The sequence below is a fragment of the Elephantulus edwardii genome, unplaced genomic scaffold, assembly GCF_000299155.1.
Source record: "Elephantulus edwardii isolate Elephantulus edwardi_28Jun2011 unplaced genomic scaffold, EleEdw1.0 scaffold00109, whole genome shotgun sequence".
Lineage (NCBI taxonomy): Eukaryota > Metazoa > Chordata > Mammalia > Macroscelidea > Macroscelididae > Elephantulus > Elephantulus edwardii.
In genome coordinates this window covers 3,536,692-3,551,442 of record NW_006399859.1, presented here as the reverse complement: position 1 = coordinate 3,551,442, position 14,751 = coordinate 3,536,692, and the positions used below count along the sequence as shown (strand labels likewise).

General features: G+C 36.3%; 1 protein-coding gene across 1 annotated transcript in view; it reads left to right on the top strand.

Annotated features, from left to right (window-relative positions):
- PRMT3 (protein arginine methyltransferase 3) overlaps window positions 1–14,751 on the top strand; it is a 145,186-nt gene that overhangs the window by 11,986 nt on the left and 118,449 nt on the right. The window contains exons 6-8 of the mRNA XM_006892059.1: window positions 6,997–7,156; window positions 8,654–8,798; window positions 13,261–13,326. Of these exons, the coding sequence (XP_006892121.1) occupies window positions 6,997–7,156; window positions 8,654–8,798; window positions 13,261–13,326 (371 nt within the window). The remainder of the gene's footprint in view (window positions 1–6,996; window positions 7,157–8,653; window positions 8,799–13,260; window positions 13,327–14,751) is intronic.

Below are 14,751 nucleotides of genomic sequence, written 5' to 3'. Positions count from 1 at the left end.
AGTCAGCCTTGGCTGCTTGTGATCCACACAGTCAAAAGCCTTTGCATAATCAATGTCTTATGTGAACTGTCACCATCCTTCCCACAGAAAGTCTACAGCCTAATACTGGCAGTGTTGTTTTTGTTAATACATAATCTTATGTTATAGTCAAGCAGAATAAGGTAAATTTTGTGATAAGTGAAAAGTTCTGATGAGAGAGATTACTTTGTTCAACTAAAAATACTCACATGCTGTTGTCTGAACACTAGTTACAGATCTGTATTGAAGTCAACTCTCCATAGATGTATAAACATCTCTTTCAACCTTAATTAGTAAAAAAGTGATAATGACACCTACTTTGAAGTTTGTTGCAAAGATTATGTTAGCCAAGGATAAGTATAAAGGAGAGTTAATTGTTACTGGTAAATAGCTACGTTCTAAAGTCCATGTCAAGAAGTCCAGATGGGTCTAAAACATTAAAAAGGCCCTTATAAAAGAAATGAGACTCTGAGGGGGCTTGCTCTTGAGTGCATTGCCACTGTCCTCTCATAATCTGCCTCCTGGTCATTGCTGGAGACCAATGGGAGGGAAAGTCTTCATTCTTTTCTCGTCCTGATTACTGAGTAATTAATCACCTTCATGGTCTTTCAGTAAATATTGAGTATCTGCCAAGTTTTAAGGTTTGCAGAAATGACTATTAAATTACTGAAGTAGGTGATTAAGAAACTAAGGGATAAATAAAAGTCATTGTAGTGGAGAAAACCGGCAAACTATACTTAAGCCAGGTAATCAGGGATAACCTCATTAGTCATAAATCATGTTCAGTATGTTCCCTTGAATGATGTAAATAAAATGACTCTTATCTTTACCATCTTCCTCTCCAAAATCCATAATCTCAGTCTAACCATGAAAAATACATCAGTAAACCCAAGTTGTAGAATAGTCTATTGAATATTGTTGTTGTTGTTCTTAAATGCCATCAAGTTGACTGTGACTCAGCCACCCTGTGAACATTTGATCTGCGCTTTGCTCTATCCTTTGTCATCCTCATCTGTACATACTCAAGCTCGCTGTTACAGTCACTGTGTCAGTCCATCTCATTCAGTGTCTTCCCCTCCTTCTCTGACCTTTTGTCTTTTCAAGCATGTTTTTATCCAAGGACTATTGTTGTGTTGATTGCCGTTGTGTCGAGCACATCTCATAGTGATGCTGTGAACAAAAGGCCCGAAGCCTTTCTATAACTATCAACATTTATCAAAATTCACAGAGGCATGTTGTTTAGGAAGTGGGTGCCATTCCTGACCCCTCTTTAAAAATGCTCAAAGTACTTGAGTCAGAGTCACTACCCTTGCCTCCAAGGAGCATTCTGACTGCACCTTTTTCAAGACATACTTGTTTGACCTGTTTGCAGTTCATGGGATATACAGTGCTCTTCTTCAATACTACAACTCAGAGGCATCAGTTCTTCAGTCATTGTTCAACTTTCAGAAGCTTAGCAAGTTCATAGTTTGGATTAGGTATAATTTAGACTTCAGACTGACATCATTGCTTTTCAGCACTTTGCAGAGTTTTATGACAGCAGACTTTCGAAAGCAATACATCTTTTGATTTCCTGGCATCAAGGGTGTTGATTATGGATCCAGGTAAGATGAAGCAATTGAAAATTTATATCTCTTTTCTGTTTATCATGATGTTACCTATTGCCTCAGTGGTGAGAATTATTGTTTTCTGGATGTTGAGATGTAGTCCATATTGAAGGCTATAGTCCTTCATCCTCTTCAGTAAGTGCTTCAAGTTCTCCTCAAATTCAGCAAGCAAGATTGTGTCATCTGCATAATGCAGGTTGTTGATGAGTCTTCTTCTGATCCTGATAATATATTCTTCATATAGTCTAGCTTCGCAAATGATTTGTTCTACATACAGATTGAGTGAGTATGGAGAATCGATGTAGCCCTGTTGTACACTTTTCCTGATTTTAAACCATACAGTGTTTTCTTACTCTGCTCAGAGAATAGCTTCTTAGGTCTAAGTCTAGGTGTCACATGAGCACAGTTAAGTGCTCTGGGATTACCATTCTTCTCAATGTTAGCTGCAATTTGTTGTGATTCACATAATCAAAAATCCTTGCATAAACAATAAAATACAAATAGACATCTTTTTTTCATTCTCTGCTTTCAGCCAGGATCCATCTATCATCCGCAGAGATAATCCCTTGTACCATGGCTTCTAAATCCAAGCTGAACTGGCAGTTTTCTGTTGATGGTATAGCCATTTTTTAATAATCCTCAACAAGGATTTTCCTTACATATATTATTAATATTGTTTCTTAGTTTCCACATTCTGTTGGAAAATCTTTTTTTGAAATGGGAACAAATGTGAATCTTCCAGTTGGTTTGCTGGGTGGCTGTCCTCCAATTTCCTGACACAGCTTGGTGAGGACATCTAGGGCAGCATCCGATTGTTGAAAAGTTACTGGCATCTCATTGGTTCCTGGGCTTTATTTTTTTGCCAGTACCTTCAGTTCAGCTTGAAATTTTTCATCTGCATTGGTTCTTGCTCATGCTGTTTCCTGAAATGGTTCTATGTCAGCCACTTCTTTTTGGGATATACTCTGTATTCCTTCTATCTTCTTTTGATGTTTCCTGGATTTTCCAGGATTTTGCCCATGATATTTAGTATTGGAATTGGTTTTTCACTTCTTCAGCTTGAGAAATGCTGAGCAAATTCTTCTCCCTTTCCCACCCCAGCTCTCTGCACATAGGAGGTGGTTTCTCCTCCTGGATCTCTAAAACAGGAGTTTTATTAATTAAAGAAAAACTAAATGTAATGTATGGAACAAAGGCCATAGGGGAAATCTACTCATTTTATTTATAGTTCCTTAACTTTTCCCTTTTCTATTTCAAGAAACCATCTAAGACACAGCACATTTAGTTGTCATGTCTTCCTTTGCTTTTCTCAGGGTTTCACTGCTTTTTATCACACTGACAGATTTAAGGAATATCATTAATATCACATTCAAGCAAAATATTGCTGATGATCATCCAAAATGGCTAGAATAGTACCTTGGCAAGGAACTGCCAGAACTTCAGGCTGGGTTTAGAAGAGGTCATGGCACTAAGGAGATCACTGATGATGTTGCATGGATCCTGGATGAAATCAGAGAAACCAGAGGAATGTCTGTGCTTTACTGACTATGCAGGGGAGTTTGACTGTGGGTCATAGTAAATTAGGACTAACATTGAGAAGAATGGGTGTTCCAGAACCCTTGCTTATGCTCATACAAAACCAATACCCAGATCAAGAGGCTTTTGTCTGACAAAGCAAGGGAACACTACATGGTTTATAGCAGGGAAGGTTTGTGGCAGGGTTGCATCCTCCCTTCCTACCTATTCGACGTATGTACTGTGCAGATCGTTTGAAAAGCTGGATTTTGTGGAAAAAAACGTGACATCAGGATTGAAGGAAGACTCGTCAACAACCTGTGTTATACAGATGACAATGACACAGTCTTCCTTGCTGAAAATGAGGATGACTTAAGTTTTAGTGCAGAAGATCAAAGACATTACAACCTTCAATATGAATTATATCTCAATATCAAGAAAACAAAAAATCTTACCACAGGACAGATAAGAAGCGTAATAGATGGAGAAAAGATTGAAATTATCAATGACTTCATCATTACTTGGATCCATAATAACACACTTGGTAGTAGTCTTTAGGTGAGCAGGAGACATATTACACTGGGAAAGTCTACAGCCAGGGAACTCTCCAAATTACTGAAGAGCAGTGAAGTCAGTTTAAGGAACTAAGGTGCATTTGATTCAGGTTGTGGTCTTTTCACTCACTTGGTATGCACCTGAGAGCTGGACAGTGAATAAGGATGACAGAAGAAGAATTGATGCCTTTGTGTGCAGTGTTGGAGAAGAGTATGGAATATCCCATGGACTGCCAAAAGAACATACGTATGTCTTGAAGAAAGTACAACACAGTGCTCCTTAGAGGCAAAGATTTCCAGATTCCATTTCACATACTTTGGGCATGTTGTTAAGAGCAGCTATTCTGCTTGCAAAGGTGGAAAGTTTGCAGAAGAGAGGAAGACTGTCAACCAGATGGATTGACATGGTGACTACTTCAGTGGGCTTGAATATTTCAGAAATAATGAGTCTAGCACAGGATAGGACAGAGTTCAGACCTATTGTTCTTATAGTTGCTGTAAGTTGTATTTCATTCAGTAGCACCTAACAACAATTGGTAGCAAGATAGTAACATGCATATATCAGCAACTCATAAAAACTGATAAGGACCAAAAATGAAAGAAATGTGGGTGAAAAAAATACATTAATAGGTAATTCACACACCAAAGATAAGAATAATTCAAATTTATGAAAAAGTTTTAAAGCTCACCCAGTTGGAGAAATGCAAATTAAAACATGACCAAAATATTTTTCTTACATTTTAAGCAGATAAACTTTTAAAAGTATTTTATTGCTTATTCATTTTGAATATACTATTTCTTAACAAAATGATAATTCATTATTATGCCAGTTATTATATGATCTAGATTAAGGGAGGATGAATTTGGTAGTTGTTTTATATTGTTGCATTGGAACCATATCAGCTGACGTTCCAGCAAGCTTTCAGAGGTTATAAATCATACAGGAGGAAAATGCCCATTTTTCACCCACAGAGTACCTGGTGGATTTGAACTGTATGCCTTTGGATGGGCAGCACAGCTATTCTCTAGACGATCAGGGAGGGCATCCTTGAATTTAGTTAATGGCCCATATTTCTTTTATAGCAGGAAGTTAGTTTCTAGTCGGAAAGTTATATATTTGCTAATTTTAGTTATTAATACTACAAGAATATTATTTTTTCTAAAGAGGATAAATAAGTAAATAATGTTACCATATTTCCTTCCATTGCCATAGTGAGGCGAAGAATATATGCAAGTTTTTAATGCTTTATTTAGGTTGATTTGAAAGTTTATTAGACTAGAAACAGTACCTGGAGATTTTAGAAAATTATTAGTTCCATTTATCAAATTTCTTGTGAACTTCTTACCTCTACAGCACATGTTAAATATTTATATGTACAGACAAACCAAACCCACTGTCACCCAGTCTGTTTGAATCTAGCCACCGTGTAGGACAAACTAGAAGTCTCTTAGTAGGGTCCCCACTGCTGTAAGTATATGAAAGCTGATTGCATCAACAACCTCCTGTATAGTGGCTAGTAGATTCAGTGGCCACTGACCTTTTGAGTAGCAGCCTAATTTTTAATCCACTCAGCCACCACATCTCTTTAAGGTCTTCAGCAGCCAGGAAATTAGAAGACATACTGCGATGGAAAAGTCTGCTATTAGGGACTTCTCTAAAGTGCTGAAGAGCAAAAGTGTCACTCTGGAGACTAAGGTGCGCCTGATACAGGCCATGGTCTTTGCCATTACTTGCTATGCATCAGAGAGCTGGACAGTGACCAAGGATGATAGAAGGAGAATTGATGCCTTAGAGCTGTGGTGCTGGAGATGAGTATTGAATGTACCATGAACTGCTAAGATAACGAACAGGTTCATCCTGGAGAGGGTGAGGCCAGGTTGCTCATTGGAGCCAAGGATTCTGAGGCTTTATTTGCCATACTTTGGACATGTTGTAAGGAGGGACTGGTCCTTGGAGAAGGACATCATGTTTGGGAGGGTGGAGGGACAGCGCAAGAGTTAAAGACCCCCTATCAGGTGGATTGATTCAGTGACTGGGGTAATTGGGATGGGTGTGTGGAGACAGTGAGATTGGCACAGGACAGAGAAGGGTTTAAGGCTATTGTACATAGGGTCGCTATGAGTTGCAGGTAACTCAACGGCACATAACAACAACAAGAAGTCACCATACCTCTTTAGGATCTCTTTCTTGCCAGAAGGAGTAATACTGAATTCTTTACCTAGACACTGTTTTCAAGAGCATCTAAATGTAATACCTGCCTTTCCTATAGATCACGGTGCTGTGGGAGTGTGGCCCTAAAGGTTGGCAGCTCCACAGGAGAGAGTTGGGCAGTCTTGTCTTGGAAATGTGATGCGGGGTCACTGTGGGTTGGAGCCAGCTTGATCGCATGTGTTTGTATTTGGATTTTTCTTACAGCTAAGGGTACAGAGCCCCAGAAATGGCCTAGTATAGTGCCAGCAACATGGGCTGGGAACGCAGACCTGAGCTTATGTCTTAGTTCCTCCATTAAACAGCTATATGGCTTTGGGAAAGGAGCTCTGGTGGCTAGTGGTAAGGAATTACTCTGTCAATTCAGAGGCATGCAAGTAGAGTTTGCCAGCTGCTCGGGAGGAGACAGATGGGCAGTCTCCTCCCATGCTATAAGTTGCCTCTGAAAGTCCTCAGCTGAGGTTCAGCTCGATGGTATACAACAAAAACCTAGTAACATCTTTGGGACAGTTACTTCATTTCTCTGAAATGTCTTTTTCCCATACCGTAAATGGGGTAAATATTTTTATCTTAAGTTTGTTTTTAGGCTGAAGTGAGAAGTAATACATTCACTTAAAAGAAAGCTGTGGATCAATAAATAACTTGGGTGGTTGGTTTTTTCCTCTCTCTCTTCCCGAGTTTGTTTCACTATAATTAATATTTCTGTAAGTTAGCCATTTTTAGCTGATATTGGTAAGAACTTGTGCTGCGTTTCCAAAGACAACATGTTTTGAATCCACCAGCTGCACCATGGGTGAAGAATGGGTGATCCGGTATGCAATTCACTGCCTCTGTAAACTGACTGGCAGGCCAAATATGAGTGTGTGCCGACTTGATGGCACACGACCACCACAACAATGAAAAACTTCTGTTAGCAACATTCTCTTTGAATTCAAGCTTTTTCAAATGTTATTTATTTCATGAAATAGGGTTTGTTTTGTTTTTTGTTTTTCTCAATTGGATGCGCAATAGGCACCTGGGTATATACTCATTCCTAATATTTGTACTTGCTTTTCAAAGATGCCCTGCTAATAATGTCCATTTATTTCTTTAGATGTGGAAGATCTTTATGAACCTGTGTCAGTCCCATTCTCATACCCCAATGGACTCAGTGAAAATGCACCTGTTATTGAAAAATTGAAACACATGGAAGCCAGGGCCCTGTCTGCTGAAGCTGCATTAGCTAGAGCACGAGAAGATCTGCAAAAGATGAAGTAATTCATTAGTCTGTTTTCTAGAAAATGTCTTGTATATTGTTTACATTCCTCAAACAATACATCTGATGGCAAGGTAGAAGTCAGTTGCTGCTGAGCCACTTGTGTCTACTGGTGACTCATGTGTGTCAGAGTAGACCTGTCCTGATTTTTCAGATGCAGATAGCCAGGCTTATTTTTAGAGGCACCTCTGGGTGCATTCGGGCTTGTGGTGTTAGGCTAGCAGCCGAGCATGGTGTTGGTACCATGTGGGAACTCCAGTGGCAAGACAGAAGCTGGTAAAACATTTTATAGACTTGCAGTTACAGAGTAGATATTTTAATAATAGCAAAGAGTTGCAGCCTTTTCGTATGTTATCATTTGTACTTTTACCAGTTGTCATATACTTTGTGATTACTTTTGTACTAGTGATAATTGTTCTGAAGACTTGCTCTTTTGTGTATTTTGGTCTTTGATATTGCTTACCTTTGAGTTTTTATTTCTAATTCTACATTTTACATTTCCTAGCATAGATTTTGATAGTTGGAGGATTAATGTTTGCCAGTTCGGAGGAACACAGGATTGAAATTTTTACAAAGATCCAAGTATAACCTATATATTTAATCAGGTAAATTAGGTCATTGTTGACAGTGAATAACCATTCACTGGTGTACTTGGATGAGTTTAACGTTAATATGAACCACTTGGAGATCTTCAGCTGCAGGTACTGATTGAGGACATCTGGAGTAGGGTCAGAGTGTCTGTACCTGGTTCCCAGCTGAGGTCCGTGTGCTAACTGCAGAGCCTCATCTTGAGTAACAAGGCATTAGTGGGGAGACCTTTGAGTATTCTTTACCTGCTGGCTTGTGAGGTGATTGCTACGGCCTGCATATTCATTTGGTGGTTTGCCGGAATGTCCTACAAGAAAAGTTATATAGGGACATAGTTCTTTAGTGATTATGAGATTTTTTTTTTTACTCTGCTAAGCTCTCCCAATACCAGCTACTGTCTGCCCCTTTTGCCTTCTCCTTGCATATCTTTATAGGTTCTTATAGTGTCTTGATAAGAGAGGAACTGAATTGTAGATCTGGAGTGGGTGGTGATGATGTTTGTATGGAAATCTGAATTTGAGTCCACTTTCTTCTAACCTAATTCTCATGATCCAATTTATAAAGAACAGAGGTCATGTTATATTTGATTCAGCTTCTAACAGAAGAATTTTTTAAACAATAGAAATAATAAAGTGGAGTAAAAGTAACTTCCTTGTTTTGTACAGTTGAAAAGGCAGCTGGCAGTGCTTTGTGGCTTATTGATGAAATGCCTGAACTAGTTTTGCATGCACTGCTACGTATTATCCAGCAGAGGGCGCTTTCTGTTGCTTCAGGGAGAATGTGCTTTGAAAGGCTCCTCACACTGCACACCCACTCCCTCCCCTTCCCTTTTCCTCAACCTCTAGCTTTTCCTTTTTTTCATGGTCCAGTAAACCTGTCTCAAGGGTGTATTTCAAATTGATTACAGACAATTTGCTCAGGATTTTGTGATGAACGCAGATGTCAGAACCTGCTCGTCATCCACTACTGCCATTGCGGACCTCCAGGAGGACGAAGATGGTGTCTACTTCAGCTCATACGGGCATTATGGGATACATGAAGAAATGCTAAAGGTTAGAAAACAGCACTCATGTGCCAAATCCATCCTGAGGAAACCTAGAATCAAACAGATTCTCCTCTCTTGATTCATATCCTGTAGAAGTTCTGCTTTTTAAATCCCCTTGATGCTTGATACCTCACCTTGAGTTAAAACAATTACAGAAACACTGGCACTGTGAAGTAGTTAAGGTCATTAATATTTACTAGGAAACCACTTATTATTTAAATAGAATACTAGCAGAACAAATCCTGATGTATTTAATCCTCTCAAGACCTCTTCTTAAATTAGATCAGTTAAATTATATAGTTTCTGTTTAGTTACAAAAGAGATAATTAATTTTAAATGGAAGTACTATTTCAGTATGGGGAAATAACTTTTTTGCTACAAGGTTCAGTGATAAATTATTCTCACAGTTAAATTTTTTCTTTTTAATATTTGGAATAGTCTATACACAAATTTTCCTAGATTGGTCACGTCAGGTATCTAAATATAACTGATTTTCATCTTTATAACGGTATTGTACATAAAAATAAAAGTTTTTTAAGCTTTACGTGATAGTTACACATTCACAAAAGTATTACAGATTTTAAAACACCAAGATTAAATTTTTTAACTTTCTGAAAAAAAGTAGCTTAAATAAAGGTTGGAATTAGGTGAATATTCAGATTTTTAAGTAATTCTTAAAAAAATCCAGATTATTAAATGTTATTGCTTAGATGTCACTATTACTTTTTCTGTCCTCAATAGTTTAATTCCATTGAAGCTCTAAATTAGGTTAATATAAAACTTATGCATTTAATATAACCAAAGATCTTTAATAACATGTAAATGTTTTTGTTAAATAAGTTTGCAGGGTCACAGAGTGGAGATTTGCTGAGTTATAGTAACTATAATTAAGTTTGTAATTGTGTTTTTAAGCAGTATCATACTTTATCAATCACATGTCAGTCATGCTTTTACTTTTTGTTGTTATGAAACAATGACCTAGCATTATAAATAAGAAATTTTTATTACAAAAATTTTTTGGAGTGAACTTATTTAAAAGAAATAGACTGTTGTTTGTTAAATTTAATTTGGTTATATTGGAAATATTTTCTTTGAAGGAGGTAATTTAAGCCTATGTTTGTCATTTTAAATCAACCCTCAGTGTAACTGGCATGGAACTGTAAATTCTTTTTGGTATGTACATTGTGTGGATTTTTTTCAGACAGGTAAAGGCCGCTAAGCCTCCCAGTAGATGTTGCATATATTGGCAGCACTGAATTTAAATACTTCCTATGTACAGATCACTTTGTAGTTAACAAAATAGAATTCCTCAAACTAGAGAATCTTTGCAACTGACACTATATATACATTAGTTCTTTTTTTAAAGTCCTTTTGATATACATGGATTTAAGGTTGAAGTTTTCCTTTTTCAGTGCTATTTTTCCCTTGAGGAATCTTGTTTACAAATCCTTATTGCAATCATGCACCAAGCCTTAGTTTCTCTTACCTGTTGTCCATGTAACAATTTCTTTTTGGAGATGGCTTAAATAAATGTTTATATGATGTACTAAAAAAGAACCTTTTTTTAAAAATTTTACTGAGTTATGTCCTATGAATTAATTTGCAACACACATTGCATCAAATACTGTTCCTTAGCAGAAAAACTCCTAGCACTCCCACTATTCAAGATTGTGCTGTGTCGTGCTACTACTGGAATCTTACATGACAAGTAATTTAAAACTGAGAAAAATCATTTTTATGAACATTATTATGGTAATTAGAATTATTTTTGCTTTTGTAGGATTATGATTTTGAGTTTTTGTTACCTAGTCTCAGATATTTTAAAGACCGTTTTGCTTTAAAATTTTAATCATCATTACCAATAAAGGTAGTTTAGGATCTTGTTTTCTATAGTCAAGATGAACCAGTTTTCTTGAATTTCAAATTTAGGATTGGTATGGAGATGGATTACGTGAATTTTGCAATCCGTTGCCACTTCTCTTCCTTTATTTTTCTGAAGAGTCATTGTTAATACCATAAACCTGAGATCACCACACTGTTTTCAGAAAACCCTTGTTCACTCTGATGAGCATTTCTCTCTGATCGTAGTATCATTTAGAAAATTGGAATTTTAATAATATCCCTTTTTTTTCCTCATTATGTCTGTAGCGGACTCATGTATTCTGTCCATCTTCATGAGCATGTTGATTACGAGCAAAACGTTGTTTGTCCATTCAAAGTAGCACACTGTTTGACTGCTTGCCATTTACAGATTTCTGCCCTGAACACGTTAAAGCTAACAAAGAATGCCCAAACTAAAAAATCTTTTTACCTGACCTTGTTTGTTGAAGTCTTTTTGATGTACAAAAATTTAAGACATCCCACCTTGAAGTTCTCAGTTGCAATTTTTCCTTTTTGGAGAATTTATAATATGTAATTTTTTTCTGTTAGCTTTATTTTTTTTTTTTTTTTTTTTACATTAAGGAACATATTTTTAGAAAGACTTCTCTGATATTTTCCTAAGCTTAAGTTATTATCCTCTTTCCTAATTAATAGAGTAGTACAAATCATAATTACTATTTCTTTTTATTACCTTGTTAATTTGTGTTGAAGTTAGTCTTTTGTTAATATACTAGCATTTTAGAAATAATTGAGAGAAGGCTAGACTTTTGCTTGATCTTTCATATATCCAGTGGATTTTCCTTTCAGTCAGAGCTGTGCTTTATATAAGGTACAGTGTATAAGGTGCCCACCACTGTACAATGTGCAGTGTGTGATAGATCCCTCGGATTTCATTACACTGGAGTGATCACATGAAAGAAATCAGACAAATACTGAAAGAACTGGGATGAAAGATTATCGTTTAGGTGAGCAGCAGTGCATAGAGTTATGACAGCAGTTGGGGTTCCATTGATTAAGTTGGAGCTATGGTGAAGAATGTGATTGGTGAGAGCTTTCCAAGTGACTGCCTTCTTGACTGATGCCCACCCTTCCTAGGTTTTGCTGTTTAAGCAAATCTTACTCATTCTAGTGTAAGGTAGAAAAGCTGTAAGTATGTAAAATGATGTCCTTTAAAAAATGACCATTTTAAAATTAGATAACATTAGTATTTGTGAATATATTGAACTAGACTTTTTTGGTAATTTCTTGAAATATCTTTTGAGAAGATTTAATAAACATGAGTTAAAAATTTTTTTTGTAAAACAATTAGAATAATATAAACCATAGAATTAATTATGATCCTTTTCCCCTTTGAAATCTAGCCATTAAAAGAAAAGGGGGGGGACTTAATTTTTCATAAAATGTTTCTGGGGCTAAAAGTAACATTTAGATATTGTGCCATTTGCTGTAATTATTTTGCTTTACATAGTTTGAAACCCAAAACTAACGAAGTTAGAAATCTCATTTTGTGATATTTGTTTATTTACTTGCATATCCTGTTTTATTTCCATGGTAGCAGAGCCTCTTACTGCTTAATTTGATTAATGCATGTATCAGTTTCTGTAATTTATAAAACTATCAGTTCTGTTCATGATCCAACATAAATGTTAGAGTTGAATGCCTTGCTCACAGGTCATGTGAGACTGTAGGAGTCTGCAGAACTCAAGTGATTTACAGACAAACCTCAGAAATGGCTATGGGTTCAGCTCCAGATGACCACAATAAAGCGAATGTCACAGTAATGCGAGTTACATCAATTCTTGGTTTTTGTGGCTTTAAAAAAATTTTTTTTGGCTTTGCGTTGCATTTAAGTTATGTTGACACTGTACTGTCTGGTGAGTCTCAAGTTTGCAGTAGCATTATGAAAATGTTTGAAATATTGCAAGAATTACCAAAATATGACACAGAAATACAAAGTGAGCACATGTTACTGGGAAAATGGTGCCTGCCAAAAGACTTGGCTCAATGCAATGTTACCATGAACGCTGTGTTTATTAAAAAAAAGACAGGATCTGTAGTGCAATAGAATGAACTACAATAAAATAATATGAAAGCATTTAATTATCATTTCCTATTACTAAAATTTACTAAAAGATATGATTGTGAGTTTAGTAGGTGATCTGTGACATACCCAGTTTAGCTTAATTTTCATATGTAACTGCAGTGTTTACAATTGTTTATGTTTCCCTCTATTTTTCTCTTGCTCTGCTATAAGGAATCACTCTAGATTTCAGGCCCCATTTGGATGAGCAAAATGTGTTCATGTTGTGTTAGCCTGAATGATCAATTGAAGTCTTACAGAAAAACAGTGGGTATAAGAAGGAGAATGTTAGCTTTTTAAGAAAATAGATCCTATTTGTCTCCCAGTGTTGTTCTCAAAAAAATTTTGTATTATATGTAAATTTTTATTCTTTCTTGTTTTCTTTAGGAAAAACAGTAAGCTTGGTGGTCCAAGCAAAAAGTATGTGTGGAAATAGGAAATATATTCCTTTAAAAAAAATGTGTTTTTCAGACTGTCCTATTCACTTCTTGTCTCCTTTCCATCCTAGGACAAAGTGCGAACTGAAGGTTATCGAGATTTTATATACCAGAATCCACAGATCTTCAAAGACAAGGTGAGTAGCACAGACTACAGAATTGCACATTTCATGTTGTTCCTGAGCGGTAGGAATCCTCTGGTAGGTCACTGCTGTGATAACAGTTGATTTAATGGATGCTGGCTTTATTTCAGGGAAGACTTTTATGATACTGCTATGCAGTGCAAAATACTGATAACAGAAATGCTCATTGGTACTGTCAGTCCTTAAACTCTTGGTAAATTGAAATTTATTCATTACAGTGTCATAGTTAAACTATGACGGTTCAGATAAGTTTGTGTAAGCGATAGTTTTAATTACAGTAGGAATTTCAATGAATGTTCAGTTGTATAAAATAAGTCTCATACAAAAGTACACTATTTTGTGTGTTACTATTGTTTGTATTAATTAGTTAAAATTAACTTTTAAGTTACTGAGTGGAATACAACTCATAGCGACTCTATGAACGAAAAAAAGTCCTGGAATAAGTATTAGAGTAGGATGTGGTTTTGTGTGATTTCTTTAGAGCCTCTTTTATTTGCAGTTTTGTAAAACTTTGTATATTATCAGTAGCCATATTATTGCCTTGAGTTATTTCATAATGATCCTTTCACTGTGAATGAAAAGATTTTGTGGAGTAATTTTTAGAAATTGAGTATCCAGAAACACACATCCAGGAACATGTGTGTGTATTTAAGTTCATATTGTTTGTTTCTTTCCATAATTTTTTAACTTTTCTCCTTTCCTTCCTTTTTAACTTTGGCTAACAAATTCAGACTCTTCTGACATTCATTTTGGTGTTTGAGTCCATAGTTGCATGAGTTGCATTTTAGATGGCACTTTAATATTTCTTGTGCTTTAGAGACTATTTCCTTGAAATAAAATCTAGATGGGCATTTTTTTTCTCATAGCTCTTTCCTAAAAGCAATGGCTCACTTGTATAGATCAAGTTGGAAAGGTCTCTAGGAACCTGAAATTTATATGGTGCTTAAATAGAATTTGGCTAAATTTTTACCACAAGATGTTTACAGTGATGTGTGTCTGTGTCTTTACTAATCCTCCATGTTAAGTGCCTTTGAGTCAGAACCAAGTCATAGCTGACACTCCAGTGGGTTTTTAGAAGCTGTAAATATCACAGGGCGATTGCTCCTCTTTTCCCCACAGAGTGCTGTTGGATTTGAACTATCAGGCTTTGGGTTACTGATCCTTACCACAAAGCTACTTGTTGTGTAACATAAAAGTTGGAACCAACCCATAGCTGACCCTCAAGAATGTTTTCAGAGGCAGTTAATCACATGGGAGGAGACTGCCCATCCTTATCCCACGGAGCAGCTGATGGATTTGAACTTCATGCCTTCAGGATTGCAGCACTACCATCAGAGCTCCCACAAAGCCACTAGAACTCCCTAATCCCCTATAGACAAATATTTCATTTTTTTTTTTTTTTACATTGTTGTTGTTGTT